Source organism: Eubalaena glacialis, chromosome 16, assembly GCF_028564815.1.
Source record: "Eubalaena glacialis isolate mEubGla1 chromosome 16, mEubGla1.1.hap2.+ XY, whole genome shotgun sequence".
NCBI classification, from domain to species: Eukaryota; Metazoa; Chordata; class Mammalia; order Artiodactyla; family Balaenidae; genus Eubalaena; species Eubalaena glacialis.
The window spans coordinates 73,487,330-73,506,187 of NC_083731.1; the positions used below are offsets into that span (position 1 = coordinate 73,487,330).

At 39.4% G+C, this 18,858-nt stretch overlaps 1 protein-coding gene across 7 annotated transcripts in view; it reads left to right on the forward strand.

Annotated features, from left to right (window-relative positions):
* The window catches only part of RNASEH2B (ribonuclease H2 subunit B), an 83,378-nt gene that overhangs the window by 61,970 nt on the left and 2,550 nt on the right, over positions 1-18,858 (forward strand). For 3 of the 7 annotated variants that reach the window (XM_061170661.1, XM_061170662.1, XM_061170663.1), the window contains 2 exons: positions 6,655-6,735; positions 9,180-9,573. The exons of 1 other annotated variant lie outside the window; for it this stretch is intronic. In XM_061170661.1, the coding sequence (XP_061026644.1) occupies positions 6,655-6,735; positions 9,180-9,296 (198 nt within the window). In that variant the 3' untranslated portion in view covers positions 9,297-9,573. Of the gene's footprint in view, positions 1-6,654; positions 6,736-9,179; positions 9,579-18,858 lie in introns of those variants that run through there. 3 more of the 7 variants (XM_061170658.1, XM_061170659.1, XM_061170660.1) reach the window with 3 other exon arrangements.

The window sequence follows — 18,858 nt, forward strand, 5'->3', positions numbered from 1 at the left end:
CGAGGTCCTGGATCATCTTCACTATCATTATTCTGAATTCTTTTTCTGGAAGGTTGCCTATCTCCACTTCATTTAGTTGTTTTTCTGGGGTTTTATCTTGTTCCTTCATCTGGTACATAGCCCTCTGCCTTTTCATCTTGTCTATCTTTCTGTGAATGTGGTTTTTGTTCCACAGGCTGCAGGACTGTAGTTCTTCTTGCTTCTGCTGTCTGCCCTCTGGTGGATGAGGCTATCTCTGGTCTGTATTGTTAAAGACACTGAAGGCCGTATCCATAAGAAGGTTGAAAGGGGTTTGGGGACCCAAGGCAAACTTTTGCAGCTTTCTATGGATGTCGGGGGCCGAATGGTAAATGAAGTAAGTTGCAAGCACAATGCATCCCTCGAAAGCATCTGGGTCCACATTTGTATACTTTCTGAGGGAATCTACCAACCAGGCCCGAAATAGGGCTGGATTTGTGTCCTGACCTTGGGCGATCTCTTTAACCTCATCATAGTTGACAGGTTTTATTATGCACCGTCTCATCCCTTCAGTGAGGCAAAGGATCATGTGGTCTCTTCTAGGGATACTAGGTTGGCCTGGTTCATAGTCCCAATTGGGATCAATCAGTGACACTGCTGTCATGCCCACAGGGTAATAATTGGGTCGGACGATGTATAATCCATCAGCATATGCTCGAGCATGCACCCACATACGGGTCTTTTCCTCACGGGTGCAGCAGTGGGAAATGGCAACATTCAGGTCCTTCCAAGTAAGGTCGAAGGAAAGCATTAGTCCCTGGAATTCTTCAGTGAACTGGCTAGGATCCTCTGAGAATCGGCCTAAGTGAGTGCAGCACTGGTTGAGGTCAGACAAAGAGAAGGGGTGCAGACTCTGGTCATTCCCTGAGGTCTGCCTACTACTTCTTAGCGGGGGCAAAGGAGCTCTGGCTGCACTTCTGGTATGGAAGGATAAAGAGGCTTATATGGCACTGGAGGGGCTGAAGATGGTGAAAGAGGACTTGGTTCTTCTGTCTGAGACTTATTTTCCTGCAGCGATGCTACCAGAGGGGGTTTTTGAATAGTCTGAACAGGTCCCAACCAGCAAGGTTCCCTAACACAGGACTTGCATAGCTCCGGGTTCTCTCTTAGGGCCACAAAGGCCTGAACATAAGGAATCTCTGTCCATTTTCCATGCCTTTCGCAAAAAACTTCTAACTGTAGGATGGTATTATAGTTGAGGCTTCCATTTTCTGGCCAGACCTCATCATCCTCAAGTTTATACTGGGGCCAGGCTGTATTACAAAAGAAGATGAGCTTTTCCTATTTAAAAAAATCTAGAGAAAACTTGTCCCAGTGACTTAGAATGCACCCGAGGGGTGAATCCTTGGGGGTGGAGGAGATGATTCCCATCGATCCTTCAGGGAGAGAGGGCTCCTGTAAAAGAGAGGAGCACTACAATTAGGATGTCCCTTTAGGGGTTCCCTCTGTCAGGACTGGCTACAGGCATCCCTGTTCACCTCGTCCTGTCAACTTTGGCCAATGTCAGGGTAGCGGCCCTGCCACATGGCCACTCTGCCAGCCCCAGAGTCCTGGGGCCTGTGTCCTATCCTGACATCTGTGGTACCCAGGATGAACGACCTTCCTGAAGGTTCCTCTATAGATACTCTGACCATTGAGTAATCCATGTGTTCCAGGGTGAATTCCCCTGGAACAGACGTCTTCATAGTTCCAGGAGCTATTTAGGTCCCAGTCCCCTTTCTCTAAAAGGGTGGTCAGGATCTGAAAACAGGCACTGGCCACTAAGGGAGGTGGTATGTAGGACTGTGTACAAGCCTCCTTTCTATTATCTAGGAAGGTCTTAATTTCCTTTCATTTACAGTCCAAGTAAGGCTGCATTTTATATATACACAAAGTTGAACCTCATCACAGTTAATCAAATGGTCCGTGTCCCTGGCTGCCTGTGAAAATGGCTGGAAACTTTTCTTGACATGCCCTATGCATATGCAATAGTGAAATGTGCAGGACCTAGCAGCTAGGTTGGAAAACGCCTGACAAATTTCTTCCCCCCATTTCCAAGGAAGTAAGACACAAAAATAAGAGCAAGATAGAGACACAGAGACAAAGATAGTCAGACATAAGTGGACCTAAAATAATCCTGTGGGGATAGCCACAGGAAAGGGAGGATGTTATGTTTTAAGCTTGTGTGCCTAAAAACGTTGCATGGAAGTTGTTTTAAGGTGGGTGGACAGACCTATCTTCTCTCTAGTCCCTTCCATGACCCACATATCCTTGCACGGCAGGAGTCTTGTGGTGGCAAGCACCCTGGTGTCTTATATATGCTTGACCCATGCCCACGTATGTTGCAGCAAGCAGGTCCGAAAGGTGACAGGCAAAGGGAGCAAAAGGGAGAGTAATGACAAGAAGTCAGGCAGTGGCTCTCAAGCACAAGTGAGATGAGAGGCTAAGACTTGCCAGGGAAAGGAGGAGGGATATTTGACCTCCAAATAATTCTCCTGGCTGGCTTACCACAGATGTTGCCAGAGGGTAGGTTCTTGTTTCCTCACAGAAAGAATTCAGAGACGAGTCACAAGAGGCCAAGTAAGCAAAGCGAGGATTTATTGAGAGAGAGTAAACTCTCAGGAGGGAACACGGGCAGGCTCAGGCAAGCTAAGGCTCAGCCCCTTTGAAATGACTAATGGTAGGCCCTTTTTATCTTCAGATATTTTGGTGGACACCAAAACCAGTGAGCTCACTAAGTACCTAATTAATCAGGATAAGTCCTAAAAGTGATTTCAGAGTCTGGAAATCAGGTTTTGCCAGCCCTAGCCAAGAAACTGATCCCATCTCTCTTGAAGTTCATATCCCGTCCCTAACGCAGCTTGCATGCTTGGATCTCACCCTTCACATTAATATTTCTAACTCATTCTCAAGTGCAATGAAACTAGCCTGTCTTGCTGCCCCTGCCCCTAGTGACCAGTGGAAGAGGGAGGGAAAACGCCAGTTGTCCGGCGTTTACAATATGGCCCTCCTAAGGCCTACGGAACAGTCCCCACACCTCACAACCCCTCTTGTAACGGTGGCCTCTCTCCTCAAGCCGCGTGGGTACACCCTCTTGGGCAAACCACTTACAGGAATGGCTCAGCTCCTCAGAAGTGCGCCAGGCATGCACTCCCCCAGACGCCTGTCTCTCTGCGGCCTGAACATAAACCAGCTGCCTTCTCAGAACAACCCCAGCTCTCCTTCCCCTCCCCAGGATAGGCTGTGGCCTTTCCTTGGATAGATAATGCCCTGCTTGCGGGACAGGGCACGCTAGGCCAACTAAGTAATCAGATGAACCTAGGTGTAACCATCCATAGTATCCGCCACTCCTGAAATAAGAGGCTGATGGGCCTCATCCTGGCAGGAACTGGAGCAGCTGTTGTTTGGTGGCCCCATGGGTGGCTTTGCCTACCTTGAGGCAATGCTTTGTAACCTGCCAGATATTCTGTCTCCTCTGGCCAGGACCATGGGGGATCCCCCCTTTATTTCCTAGCAAGTGTAGTGATGGATAATAGACTGGCCCTGGACTATCTGCTAGCTGAACGGGGAGGGGTATGTGCAGTAATCAAAAAAATGTGCTGCACCTACATCAACACCACTGGCCAGGTGGAAGAAGATATCCAAAAGATAGATGAACAGGCCCAATGGCCACACGCTTTTGGAAAGGGTAACCCCAGTGCCAGCTCCGCATGGACTGCAGTCAGAGGGGTGTTACCAAACATGACCTGGTTCCTACCCCTGCGTGGACCTCTGATTGCAATAATATTGTTGCTGATTTTGGGCCCCTGCCTTTTTAATCTCCAGTTTGTTAAGTCTGTTTCTTCAGGTTACAACAGTGTCACCTACAGATGATGGTATGCCAGGGATTTCAACCCATCCTGCATGAAGATGGGGACCATCAACATCCACTGGACAGGGCTGCAGCCTCCTTCTACTCCCCACCTCTATCTCTGCCACTGTAGATGACCCTGAGACCTCCTGTCTCTGACAGAGAGCAAGGTGATCTGGACCCCACTGGTAGGGACAATGGCCCTGCTCAGCTTGAAGCAGCCACAGAAGACGCACCATCGACCCTTTGACCCTTAAAAGATTCTAAGGGTCCAGACTCCTCGAGGGGGGAAACGTTAGAGCAGGCAGTTAGCCAGACATGAGCAGAGGAGGGAGGCACAGGTCATGTGACAGGAGACCATAATACATCTTGCAATGACAAGGGTTCTAGGGGCAAACACAGAAAAGCGGGAACCTCCAGGCTGACAGGAGACCATATATCTTGTGAAGACAAGGGTCCTAGAGGCAAACAAAGAAAGGCAGGAACCTCCTGGTCGGAGTGTAACCTTTTGCTCATTATGCCCTCGTTACAGTAGAATTAGCATTGCAACCAGAGCAGTACCCATCATGCACCGGCACCTTGACAGATCCGAGCAAAACCAAATAAGGACAGAAACTCCCCCTCCTCTCGGGAAGGTGGACCTGGGATGAAAACCAGGAAACTACCCCCCAAATCCCTCCCTCCTGGATGTATATTCCACCCAATCATTTTCACACCCCGTATAACCAGCTTGCCGAAAGGACTCACTGTTGCTCACCTGAGCCTGCCTGCACTCCCTCCTGAGAGTGTACTGTCACTCAATAAATCCTTTGCTTACTTGGCCTCTCAGTCTCAGCTCTGAATTATTTCTACAAAAAAACAAGAACCTACCCTCTGGCCGCACAAAGACGGCCACAGACAATTCATAAGCCAATCAGTACGGCTGTATTCCAGTAAAACTTCATTTATAAAAACAGACAGCCAGCTGGACTTGGCCCCTGAGCGGTACTTGGCTAAGCCCAGATTTAGATCTTGGCATCTCATTTCTCCTACATATCAACTTCACCTCCTAGATTATTTTAGTTGCTTTCTGAGGTTTCCTGCTCTATTGTGTCTTCCTGGGGCTCTGGTGTGTACATTGCAAACTGCACTGGATGATGTACCATAGTTTAAACAAGTGTAGGATAATGTCTGCTGCTAGGTTTCCCATCTGTGTCTAGGATTTGATTGATTTTTACAGAAATATAGTTGATTGTTTGCAGGAAATAACGTTCCAGTGACTGTTAGGTATCTTTGCATCTGTGTTGTAATCCGTAGCATGGAGCCTCTCATCATTAATATGTTTTGCATTATTTTATTACTATCATGTTTGACTATGTTGAGGCCCGGCTTCCAATTCTCACCCCCTTCCATCTTTTGAATTTATCACTGTCAGCTAGCAGAGCTGAATGCAATCAGTGGATTTGGAGAAGTTCCTAAGTGCCTTCTTTGCAAATCATTTGTAAGAATAAGACCATTCTTAGCATTAATTCCTCTGTACTTTTCTGTCTGCCTTTTTTTCCAGAACTGTACCCATTTAGTCAGACCCTTTGTTACTGTCTTTCTGAGCCACTTTTCTATTTCTTCTGAAACATTCCCCCAAATCTGTAGTGATTCAGTCTTTTAAATAACAGAAATTTAAGTAGATGTTACAGTTAATATTTTTTTCCCAACGTATTCAACAGTGTGCTGGTGAAGGATTTCAAGACATGTCATTTTACCCACTTGTATTGTACATGGGCTGTGGCATCTTTTAGTACCGACTCCACAGTTCTTTGTGTAGTGAAAGCTGGGTGTGAAGAGTGAAGCTGGGAACAAATCTGCATTTCCTAGAGTGGGTCCATGTTGGGTCTTGTCAACCCAGCGTCTCCACAGAGAGCTTGAAAATCTGTAAAAGTCCAAGCTGTGACCCCTGTGCAGTCAGTTCTCCATGTTAAACATCAAGACTTACCTGCCCTGCTATGTGCCTTTTACATAATAAATGTGTCATGATTCCTACTGTAATATGAACATATGGCCACAGTCTAGCTCTTGACAAGATTCTCATATTCATTGATTGGTGCAAAATGCTCATGTGAAAGGTGAAATCATGAAGTAAAGGTTGACTTAATTGCATTGGGTCCAATGGAAAGAGCACTTGTACCATAGTTGAGATCTCACCTCAAGTCCTCTGCGAGGTGACCTTAAGCTGTTCACTTAACCTCTGTGCTTCCTTCTGCTGGCTGCTTGCTTTGCAAGGCTGTTCTTATGTGGATAAAATAAGATAATTGAATTGAAAAGAGGTAAGAACATAAAGCTAGACAAAGATGGTGGCAGTCAGAATGCTGTTCCTGTATTCCTAAATGGACATTACACCAGCCCTGCAGGTGAATGAAGTCGGGGTTCTGGCTGGACCCCTGGCCCTCTTAAAGGAAATTCTCTTCTTTGCCTTCTGTGCCTGCATTCACCCCCCCTTAGACTGTCCTGGAAGTCAGCAGTCACCTCGATGCCCCCTGTCCCTGGTACATACATTATGTGATCATATTGCTAGACGGCCTAAAGGCTGGGTCATAGGCTTGCCTGCTCACATCTCCCCATCACCAAGGCTGCTTCTCAGAAGGGACGTCTGGCTTAGTTCCTAGATAATTGGCGAAAAGTGAAGCGACTTGTAAAAAGGAAGCCCTCTGCAGGGTCTGCTCCTCCGTTTGGCCTCGCTATTGGTCCAAATTGCACATGTTGGGTTTTTTTTTTTAATGGACTGATGTAAGTGTCAAGGTGACGTTTGACACTTCACTGCTCTAACATTGCAGAAAGTAAAGTTATCAGATGAGCCCGTAGAAGCAAAAGAAGATTACACTAAGTTTAACACTAAAGATTTGAAGACTGTAAAGGTATGTGTCTGGGTGCAGCAGCGTACTCTTGAATTCTGTGGCTGATGCTGCATCATGGGGACTTCGAGGAACGATTGCATGCTTGATTGTGATTTTATCATTTTAACCATGAAGAATTATTAACTTGCATTTCTGTGACTTAAGAATTAATTCAAAATTGTGAATGATGATGAAAGTGTCAAGCAAAGAAGACTTTTTACAGATAAAGAAAGGCAGTATACTTATTAGCAAGAGTGTGCCTAAACTTTGCAATATATTCAGAGTGATAGGATGGGGCAGAGGAAGGGGCTCCAAAGGTAATCTTTTGTCGACTCTACTGCCCAGTAGCTTCCCAGAAATTATGATAATGACAACAATTATTAACAACTCCATAATTCAGCAACCACCCCAGCAAATATTTTCATAACATTTCTTACTGATTTATCCTATACATCATCATAAATATTATACATACATAGCTTTTAAATTTGGCATATATATAGATATATATATATGGTTTGGGGTTCTGCCTTTTTCATTTAGCTCTATATTGTGAAAATTTTCATGTCATTAAGCTTTCTTTGAAAAATTATTAACGGTTTCGTGATATTCAGTCTTGTGTTATTTTATTTCACCACAGGGAATATAGTCTATTTAATCATCCTCCTATTTTTGGACACATAGGTTACTTCTGCTTTTTTGTTTTTGTTTTAATGAAGTGATAAACATTCTTATTTATAGTCTGCATCTCTGACTGTTTCATTAGACACAATTTAAAACTGAGTAAAGGCTTAGAAAATGTGAACTCTTTCCATGATTACTGATATACATATATATAGCTAAAATGCCTTCCAAAAATGTAGCAGAAATTTGTACTCCCAGCCGTTATTGCTGATGAGTGTTCATCTCACATTCTTGACAACATCAAGTATTATTTTTATTCTTGAAAAATTTGCCTAAGTAGGCTACTTTAGGTAGAAAGGTTGTTTTTCCAAATGCTTATTGCCTATCTGCATTTTTGCAAATTGTCAGTTCATGTTTCTTGCCTGTTTTTATATTGGGATAGTAATGTTTTTCTTGTTGATTTGTAAGAGCTCATTCTAAATTAAGGCTATTAACACTTTTTATGACATATAGGGTACAGATAATTTTCCAATTTGTTTAGGCTTTTCATTTGACTTTTGAGCTATTTTAAGTTTCTCTGAGGATTAAATATGGAAGTTTTTTATGATTTTCTCATTATTTTTATGCTTAGAAAGACCTTGCCTGCCCCAAGATAGATTAACTTCCACCTAGATTTTAAGAACACTTACTCTCCTTAGATTTAGTGTTTTCTAAAAATTGTATTCTTTAATCTACATGTAATTTATCAGGGCATGGGCTATCAGGGGATAATCCAACTTGAGATTTGGCTAAAATAGCTGGTTATCTCAGTGCTTTCTGTAAGCAGGGACATTTTTGAGTTTCTCTGTGAGCAGTATTTCTGCCCCACCCTTCTAAGTGCTGCTTCCCATTGTATCCACTTGGGCACCGCACCAGTGAGATAAGAGGTTGGACCAGAATGTCAGTTAATTGCAGGGGATAGAGGATAACTTGTCTCAGAGGCTGTCACTTTTCCCCATCCAGCCAAAATAGAAGCCTACTAAATTATAAGTGACAGAATGTAAAAAGCAAGTTTTTAGGGATCATATATTGACTGTGCCCTTAAAAGATACCTTGGCAATGGCTCTGTCTCACAGTTCCCAGGGAGACAGATGATTTTTTCTTTGCTGATTCCCATCATTTATGCTTTTGCTGAACACTGAAGTAAAATCAGCTGCTATTTCCCTTCTGCCAGTGCTTGTTATCGGACGTGGCAAAACAAAACAAAACAAAAACAGTGACCAGGAAGAGATAGAATTTTAAAAGACAGAGTTATTTGGAGTCAGCTTTTTAGAAAGTATTTTTTTGTTGGAGGAAAAATGGGACAGCTATCCTGCTGGTCCTGGATGCTTTGCAATACAGGTTATCTTTTGAATATAATAGCTTTGTCCTTGGTTTCCCATAGAGCCTATGAATAAAATCAGATGGTAGATTGTTGTGAATTATTCATCATTTGGTAATACAAGGCTGTAATTCCTCCCTCTGACAATTGCTGCCTGTGTCAGTTCCATTGTTTGTGTTATTTCACTTAATACACCCTCCAGAATTATTTCCCCTAAAGTAAACCGTTGGTTGTAACATTCCACTCCTTAGAAGGCGGCAGTTTTGTCTCCTGCCTCTTTTAACATATTTTGTCTCTTAGATCTGAATTCTGAATAGAAATCAGAACTTTTAAAAAGAATCACTCCCTTATGAAGCATGTCAGCAGCAAATGCTTACCTCCCTTAACGAACCTTGAGACATGCATGGTCTTGTTTGATTTGCATGTATGATTTATAAATGTTACATTCGTAACAATTTTTCTCTCTTATTTTCATTAACAGAAAAATAGCAAAATGACTGCAGCTCAGAAGGCTTTGGCTAAAGTTGACAAGAGTGGAATGAAAAGTATTGATTCCTTTTTTGGTGCAAAACATGTTAAAAAAATTGGAAAGATTTGAAACTTTAAAAATTAAATCGAGCAAAAATATTTGCCTTCTACATGTCCCATTTTCATCCTTCCTCCATTCCACTGTACTTCCTAACTCTTAATTACCACCTTTTGAAAAAAAGTAGGAAGGGGGCAATTTTCAGATTCACTTGAACATTTCTTTGTGTTTGATTTTTGTGTTTCCTGAACAAAATATGGGAAAGTAATTGTGTAACTTCATGGCTTGTGGCCTTTAGAGTTTTGTTTGACATCATGAAAAGTAATCAAGTGAATAGAATTAACCTCTAGCATCACAATTTCCTCAATAAACTGATGTGTGACAATATTTGAGTGTATGCCTGTTATTTTATGCAACTTTGCACATGGTAGCTATAGCAATATGGTTTTCAATATACTGAGAGAAATATAACACAACTATCAGATAAACTACTACTTTTTAAAAGCCTTTAGTTTTTGGTAAATCTTTTGTTTAATGTATTTTCTGTTTTATGAATACATGTTCTTTGCAGAAAATAGAGAAAAGTATAAAACAAAAATTATAATCTCCCGACGTTTCATTAACTGGAGATAATATGATGTATTTTCTTCTATAATAATTTTTAAAGGAATTATAATAGTAATTTTATAACCTTTTTTCTTGACATCATTTTGTGAGCATTTTCCCAGTCTGCTATTCTTCATAAATATACTTTTTTAATGACAGTAATTTTTAATTATTTGAGTATTTGATTGTTTAATGATCATAGCCCTATTTTGGACATTTGTATTATTTTTAAACATTTGCATTATTTTTAAACATTTGCTATTGGAAGAATCAGATTCTATGTAAATATTTGTCCATATCTTTTATTGTTTTCTTAGAATGGAGTTTTAGATGTGGGCTTACTGATTCATAACTAAGTTTTTCAAATATATACTTTTGGGAATATATTTCACAGAAAGGTTATAGTATCTTGTACTCTAACAAATGATGGTATGAGTCCTTATCTTATTAGCTTTGAATAGTATCTTTGCAAATAAGTGGAAAAAAGGCATGTTAGTGTGGTTTTAATTCACATTTTCCTGATTAATAATGTCGACTGAAAAAAAACCCCACACAACCTGAAAGTTGAGAGTTATGTTTTATTCGGGGAACTTACAGAGGACTATAGCCTGGGAGGCAGCCTCTCAGATAGCTCTGAGGAACTGTTCCAAAGAGGTAAGAGAGGAGCCAGGATATGTAGGAATTTTTGTTGAAAAAAAAACATGTAGTCAAACATCAAAAGATTACTGCTAATCATACACACACAAAAAAAAACCCCAGACATCTCAAGTTAATGAGTTTAGTGCTTTTCTGGGTATGGGAAGATGCAAGAGTCTGGGCTCATTGAAATTACTCCTTTGATATGCATCTGAACTGTCTAGGGCCAGTATTCTGTTTTTCTCCATCCTGAATTCCCCTCAGGGCGCACCGAGGTGGGGGGGCGGGTGAGGGGGAGCTCTGCAGAGGCTGATGGCTTGATGGTGGGCAACATTTGTTGTTTTCTGAAATGTCAGGCAACGTTTTTTTGTCCACAGTAATAATATTGTTCATTTTTTCACATTTACCTATCATTTGCCATCCTATAGAGAATTATCTGTTTATGCCCTTTGTTAAATTATTGGAGTATCAGTATTTTTCTTATTGATTCTAAAAAGTATTTTATAACTTAAAGACATTCATTTTTGTCCACTGTGTTCATTGTAATTTTTTTCCCTTGGTTTGTAATTATTTTCTCACCTATTTATTTTTTCCATTAGATTTGTAGGATCATTTTTACAGGTTCTAAGAGTAAATTCTAATGGGTTTTACTGAGATTTTGTTAGACCCATAAATTATTTTGAGAAAAACACATCTTTACAAAAGTGAGTGTCCTTATTCAGGAATATGGTATTTGTCTATATGTACTAAAATCCTAATCATACCTTTCGCTAACATTTTGTTCTTCATCTTCATGTAGGTTCTAGACACTTCTTTTTAGGAGTATCTCTAGGTATTCTTGTTGCTATTAATGAAACCTTTTTTTTTTTTTCAGTAATATCTCCTAACTGACTATTTTGTGGTAAAGTTTTACATTTTTATATATTTATCCTTTAAATAACTAATTTACTAAACTATTAATCTAAATTTTTTTATTTTATTCATATTGGGTTTTCAACGCATAATAAGGTACATAATCTTACTTCGAAAAATTTGCGTGCAATTCTTTCTGTTATAGCTCTTTTATATATTTTATATCATATTACATGGGTAAGATAGAACAGTATTGAAGAATAATATGTAATAGTAGTTATCTTTGCCTAATTTGTGATTTTATTAATGTGCGTTACCATCAGTTCTGACACTAGCTATTGTTAATGTGATAAAGAATATCTTTGGTATTTGCTTTTATACATAGTTTCCTTAAAGTTTTAATTAGTAATTGGTATTGGTTGTTATCAAATATCTTTTTGGCATCTCTTGTGCTGGTTGTAGAGTTTTTATCACAATTAAACTGTGCTTGAGTTCCTACACTAAACTGTACCTGGCAGTAGATAAAGGATAGCATCGTGGATGCTCCCTATCTGGTTTAACCATTGTCAAATCTAGTTCTCAATTAGGTTTTCTAGGCTTTTATTTAGAATGTTTGCATCTATATTCAAAAGCAATATTGCTGTTAGGTCTTAGTGTTAGAATTCAGCTGGCTTTCAATCTTTCCCAATATTCTGGAAGGAATAATTTTGCATAAGAACATTGTATTTCTGGAAAATTTTAAAGAACATCCGTGGTAAAACTGTCTAGCACTGAGCCTTCTTTTGTTGTCTTCTTTAATCTGGAAAAATTTCTCACCTATTCCTTGTCTTATTTGACCTTGACATTTTGGAAGAGCACAGGCTGGTTGTTTAGTCGAATGTTCCTCACTGTGAGTTTGCCTAATGTATCCTCTTGATTAGATCCAAGTTTTACCTTTTGGGCACCCACAGAAGTAATGCTGTGTCTTTCTTAGTGCACCATGTCAAGAGTCACATGACCCAATACTAGGGATGTTAACTTTGATTGCTTGATTAAGGTGGTGTCCACCAGGTTTATCCACTGTAGAGTTATTATTTTTCTCTTTGTAATTAATAAGTGATTTGTGGGCAAATACTCTGGCACTTTTAAGTATCCTATTCCTCATTCAACATTCACTCACAAGTTTTAAAATAAAACTGATGTTTTTCCCAACTCCATCATTTCTTTTATATTTATTTATTTTACATTTATATTTATTTATTTTGGCATTTTTCTAGAAGGAAGGGCTTTCCCTTCTCTACTTATTTATTCATTTATGAGCTTATATCATCATGCACTTGAAGGTTATTTTATCCAGTGAGTTAAATTACATTATCCTGTTCCTCACATTGTCCGAGAAGGGCCAGTAGGAGTCCCTTCAGGCTGGCTACTGTATCCTTTTGTTATGTTTCATTAATTTTTAAATACTTCATTACTTCTGCAAGAGGGTATTCCAGGCTCTTCATGTATTTTCCCTGTCCAAGCCCTGAAATCAGCCTTTTTCCCAAGGAGCCAGGGTTTCTTTTAGAGGAGAATGGTATTTAGAAACCAAGATCCAGGCAAGAGGTGTGCTTGCTGCTACTATCGATCTATGTGTGTGGTTTTTGTAGATTTCCTTTATCGAACTGAGGAAGTTCTCTTCTTTTCAGTGAGAGTTTTATTCATGAATGGATATTGAATTTTGTCAAATAATTTTTCTTCATCTATTGAGATGATCATGCAGTTTTCCTTTAGTAAAGGAATATATTTTAATATGTGAAGTATAATGATCGATTTTTGAATGTTGAACTTCACATTCCTGGGATAAACTCACTTGGTCTTTGCATATATAGTATTGTGTTTTATTTCCTAATATTTTATTAACGATTTTTTTAATCTCTGTTCATGAAGGATATTGGTCTGTAGTTTTCCTTATATGTAGTGATTTTGTCTAGTTCTGGTATCAGAGTAAAGCAGGCTTTATTAAATGAGTTGGGAAATAGTCTCTCATCACCCATTTTCTGAAAGCGTTTTAGTGAGATTAGTATTGTTTTTTCTTTTTATGTTGGACAGAATTCACTAGTGAAGCCATTTGGGCCTGGAATTTTTTTTTTTTCTGGGAAATTTTTTAGTTACTAGTTCAATTTCTATAATAGATGTAGAGCTATTCTAATTTTCTTCTTTTTCTTGTGCCAGTTTTAGTAATTTATGTCTTTCAAGAAATGTATCTATTTCATCTAGTTGTCAAATTTATTGGTATAACTTGTTTCTTATATATATATATTTTTTAATTTATTTATTTATTTATTTATTTATTTATTTATTTATTTATTTTTGGCTGTGTTGGGTCTTCGTTTCTGTGCGAGGGCTTTCTCCAGTTGCGGTGAGCGGGGGCCACTCTTCATCGTGGTGCGCGGGCCTCTCACTGTCACAGCCTCTTTTGTTGCGGGGCACAAGCTCCAGACACGCAGTCTCAGTAGTTGTGGCTCACGGGCCCAGTTTGCTCCGCGGCATGTGGGATCTTCCCAGACCAGGGCTCGAACCCGTGTCCCCTGCATTAGCAGGCAGATTCTCAACCACTGTGCCACCAGGGAAGCCCTGTTTCTTATATTTTTATTATCCTTTTTATGTCTGTGAATCTGTAGTGATATTCCTTCTTTCATACCTGATTTGGTTATTTGTGTCTCTTCTTTGTTTTCTTGATTATTTTCATCAAATTTGGAAAATTTCTGGCCAGTATTTCTATAAATTTTCTGTTCTTCACCCACCCACCCCCTTTTCTCTTCACCCTCTTGGCTTCTGGGACTCCAGTTACATGTATGCTAGAGTACTTGATGTCCCACAGGTCCTTTAATTTCTGTTCTTCTTCTTTATTTTCAATTTTACTTTGTCTTGTAGTGTTTCATTTTCTATAACCTCAGTTAGTGAATTTTTATTCATATATTGGAATTTTCAGCTCTAGATGTTCCATTTGGCTCTTTTTTATATCTTTGCATTTCTCTCCTCATTGTGTTTTCCTTCAAATAGTTCGTTGTAGTTAACAATAGCTGCTTAAATGTTCTTGTCTGCTAGTTCCAACATCTCTGACATTTCTGTGCCAATTTCTTTTCTTTTGTCTTTACTTTTTTATTTTGAAATAACTTTAGACTTATAGAAAAGTTGCAAAGACAGTAGAGAGTATACATATACCCTTCACTCAGCTTCCTCTAACCTTAACACCTTATATAACCAGTACAATTATCAAAACCAGGGGCTTTACAATAATACAATATTATTAACTAATCTACCCCCTTGTTTGAGTTTCACCTATTTTTACACTAATGTTGTTTTTCTATTCCAGGGTCTAGTCCATCCTTCCACATTGCATTTAGTTAAGCATATCTCCTCTTTTTTGTAATGTGTCTCTCAGTCTTTCTTTATCTTTCAGTGACCTTGACACTTTGAGAGTACTGGTCAGTTATTTTGTGAAATGACCCTCCATTTTTGAGAGACCTTGAAATTGTGCTAATATCCTGTTTCTCAAGTGATCATTTCATAATACTAATAACTAACGATACTAATAACAACAAATACTGTCTAGCATTTATGTGCTTGGCACTGTTCTGAGCACTTTACATATAATAATTCATTTAATCCCCACAGCAGCTGTAGTTGTAAGGCAGGGTGCCATAGGAGCCAGGAGAGTGACACCCAACCCAAAGGGCAAAAGGATGAGAGAAAGGCTACTTAAACTCTTGAATTATCACCCCTGTTGAAGGTAAGCTACTTAACAGCAGAAACTCTGTACTATTCACCTTTGTGTCTTGCACAGAGTATGCAGTTGGTAGATGTTGGTACACACTGGATAGGTTGGGTAAAAATGTTGGATAGGTTGAGTATTCTAACCAGTGTCCTCACTAATTGAGACTTGACTTTTTTTTCCCAAGGGTCAAAGTCATGATCTTGATCTATCTTGGTCTTTCAAATTGTCTAAGCTATTACATGACCTTCTTGTTGGTCCTTGAATATGCCACACTGTTCCCATATCAGTGCCTTTGCGTGACTTGTTTATCTTTTATATCCTTCCTCCAGATCTTCACATGATTTGTTCCATCATGTCATTTCAAGCATCTCAAGCATCATTTTTTCAGAGATGCAATTCCTAATTCCTCACTTGCCTCCAATCCTCCTCCATCTTCCTGCCTCACCCTCTTCACAGAACCTTCCCTGACTAGGTCACAGTTATGTCCACAGCACCTAACATGGGGCAGCACAGAGTAGGCCTTCTATAAAGGTATGAGGTAATCAATCGCTCAGTCAGTTAGTCTGTACCGGACACCTCAGAAAAGTGTTCTGCAGTACAAAATGGGGTTCCTTGACATTTTATGGCTGAACTTTGGAATTCAAATTTCATTCTGAGTGGTTTTCTGTGGTGCTCTTAAATTTGAAGTTTAAGAACATATTCATAAACTCACTCATAAACTCCTTGTATAGGCTTAATAGAAATAAATAGATATAATCTTTAATCTCTGGATAAAGGGCTGTGAATTTTCTTCTATCAGTTGATTAAACTTCACTTACTGTGGTCATTTTATCTGTGTCAGAACGTCTCAAGTTAGAATACATTGTTTACATCTGTGCTGTTAATAATTTGCTTTTATATGGCATTTAAAGATTATTCATATAAAGCCCATAACCTAAATTATTGAAGTTTGAGAGTATATGTGGTCTATATACTCCTTGTCTTCACAGAAGCTTTTATTTTTTTCCAGCTTTATAGAGGTATAATTGACAAATTAAATTGTATATATTTAAAGCGTACAATGTGGTGTTTTGATACACAAAGATTGTGAAATGATTACCATAACCAAGCTCATTAACATATTTGTCACCTCACATGTTTACCGTGTGTGTGTGTGTGTGTGTGTGTGTGTGTGTGTGATGAGAACACTGAAGATCTATTCTCTCAGCAAATTTCAAGTATACAATACAGTATTATTAACTATAGTCACTATACTGTACATTAGATTTCAGGAGGTTTAAATAGGAGCTCACATCATGACTTTGCTATAGATTAAATGGGAATTTGTGAAATCATCAATTTTGTTTTCTTCCATATTTGAGTTTACCTTTGATGTCAAGATGAAGATAGTAATCCTACTTGCAATGTGCAGTGTTAACTAGGAGTTGAATAGTAATTGAAGAATGAAAAACTAAAGGTGTTACACATGCCAAGTGCTATTTTGGGGAATACTATTAGGAACAAATCAATGTGGGCTTTATATATATACATGTACAATATACACAAATAGACACACATGTATATACACACACACTTATATACAAATAGATGAACATATACACATACGCACCCACAGACATATCTACGTATATATACACATACACGTATATATCCTATCCTTCAAATTTAAAGAATTTCAAACTAGAGACTTTTTAGACTTTATTACACCAAACATTGGGGTACTGTACCTTACTCAAATCCTTTGGCACTTTGCTTCTCTTTCTTACATCATTTATCTTTTTGATTAATGTGCTGAGTTTGGGGAAAGCTTCAAAAGATTTGTGCAAACTCTAAAACCACTTGTGTACACACACAAGAGCCTCCATCATTTTCATCAAACCATTCGTATTTCTGAAACTGATCTCAGATTACCAACATTCTTTCCTTTTTTGTGCCTGGTTTATCTTCGATTTAAATTTTCCTTGTACTCTGGCTCTCAGGCTCTTTCATCTTCCAGGTTTGTGCTTCTCGGGTTCCGGCTCCCAAAGAGATTCCCCTCCGTCAGGTTTAATGTGGATGTCAAGTGAGATTGTGTTCTCATCCGTTCAGGTCTATTTTTAGTGTGCCGCCGTCCATTCCCACGCTCCCATTTCTCTTACTCGGGGCTTTAGCCAGACACAAAGGCAATTTGGAAGTGAGAAGCTGAAATGTACCCATTTACATTTACTAAATGTACAGTGTTTATACTGCATGCAAACTTATGACAATAACAGTAAACAGATGAAAATGAAGTGAAAATGACCAACCATGTTTCAAACTAAACTAAAAAGTTTACTTTTAAAAAGTAAAATAATTGGTCTAAAAAGGCCAATTAATTTAAAGGAGCTGGATTTATACTGGGTTGGAGTCCTAATCCTGCCTGAACTCTGACCCATGGACAAACCACTAGCATGGCTGACCCACAGTGGTATCTTCCGTGTGAGATGAGACTAGATCATTGGGTTGTTTGATGTCCTGCCCTGCGGTCACTGCTGCTTGGGGAGCCTCATCTCCTCCACCCCTGTGAGGCTATGCCCTTGATTAGCATCTGTCCTGTGCTCACCCCGCATCAGGCGCTCGTCTGAGCTCCTTGGGTGGATTATCTCATCTGTTTCACCGGGAGCAAATACAGCAACATGTTCACTCTGGCTATTGTGTTCATGTTATATATTTGTCTCTTTTCTTCATTTTCCATAGATTACATTACTTTGCAGTGGAAAGAACTGCAAAGAGCATAATTCTTAGAAAGTAATAACAAAGACTGGCAAAGTGCCTTGCAAGTTTTAAGCACTTTTCCCATGAATTTATGTGTTTAAAATCCTTCCAGAAACCATGTGGCACAATTGGTATTATTTCCTCCATTTTACAGTTGAGAAAGGGAAGGTCATTTCATTTGCCCAAGGTCACACAGCTAGCAAATAACTGAGCCAGAACCTAAACTCAGGATTTCCGACTGCCGGGCTCTCCACACCAAATTAACTCCCTTCCCCAGAGGCCCTAACTTCGACTTGCATTGCATCCTGGGAAGTCACCCCTTCACCAGATTTGAAAGACAGCCTCTTCACATAGGTTAAGATTGACTTTCTCTGTTCTTAAAGTTGATCTAACTTAACTAGCTGCCTTGTATCACGTATTTTTTCCCCAAACAGCCCTTTCTCCAGGACTAATCCAAAATTTGGAGATCTCCAGAGTTCGCTGCATTATACAGTTGAACCTCTTGGTGGAAGGCAAGGAGCTCTGAGTCTAGGAAGGCAAGTGAAAGGCTATTTTTTAGTGTCCTTGGAAGATGTCCACAGGCTTTGACCTCATCTGAATAAGGAAGAAATGATTAGATTCGTATACCTTTTGATACACAGATTTATACACTCCTCCAGTTTATATACTTCTCAGGGTCATTAGACTGATGAAAAGTACCTTATGTTTAATAGTACTTTACAGTTTTTACAGCAATCCTGTATCAGTAGTTAAATTAATCTTTACAACAACTTTCTAAGGTAGACTGGAAGGGGGGCGTATCCCTGTTTCATAGATGGTCCAAGTGAGGTGACCCAGACCATGAGTGGCCAAGCCCGAGGCTGCCCTTCCACCCTCAAGCCCAGCCCTCTCTCTTTTTTGCCTCCCCAAGGTTCTTTTCATTGTGTACGTAGCTTTATGGCCATTTATCCTTCAGTAGTCTGTTTTAATTGTGAATTTTATCCTAAGAAAGGAAAAATCAGATTTATTCTGTTTCATCTTCTTGCTCTATTCATAATGAATTCTGCAGGTCAATTTATCCTCAGCAGT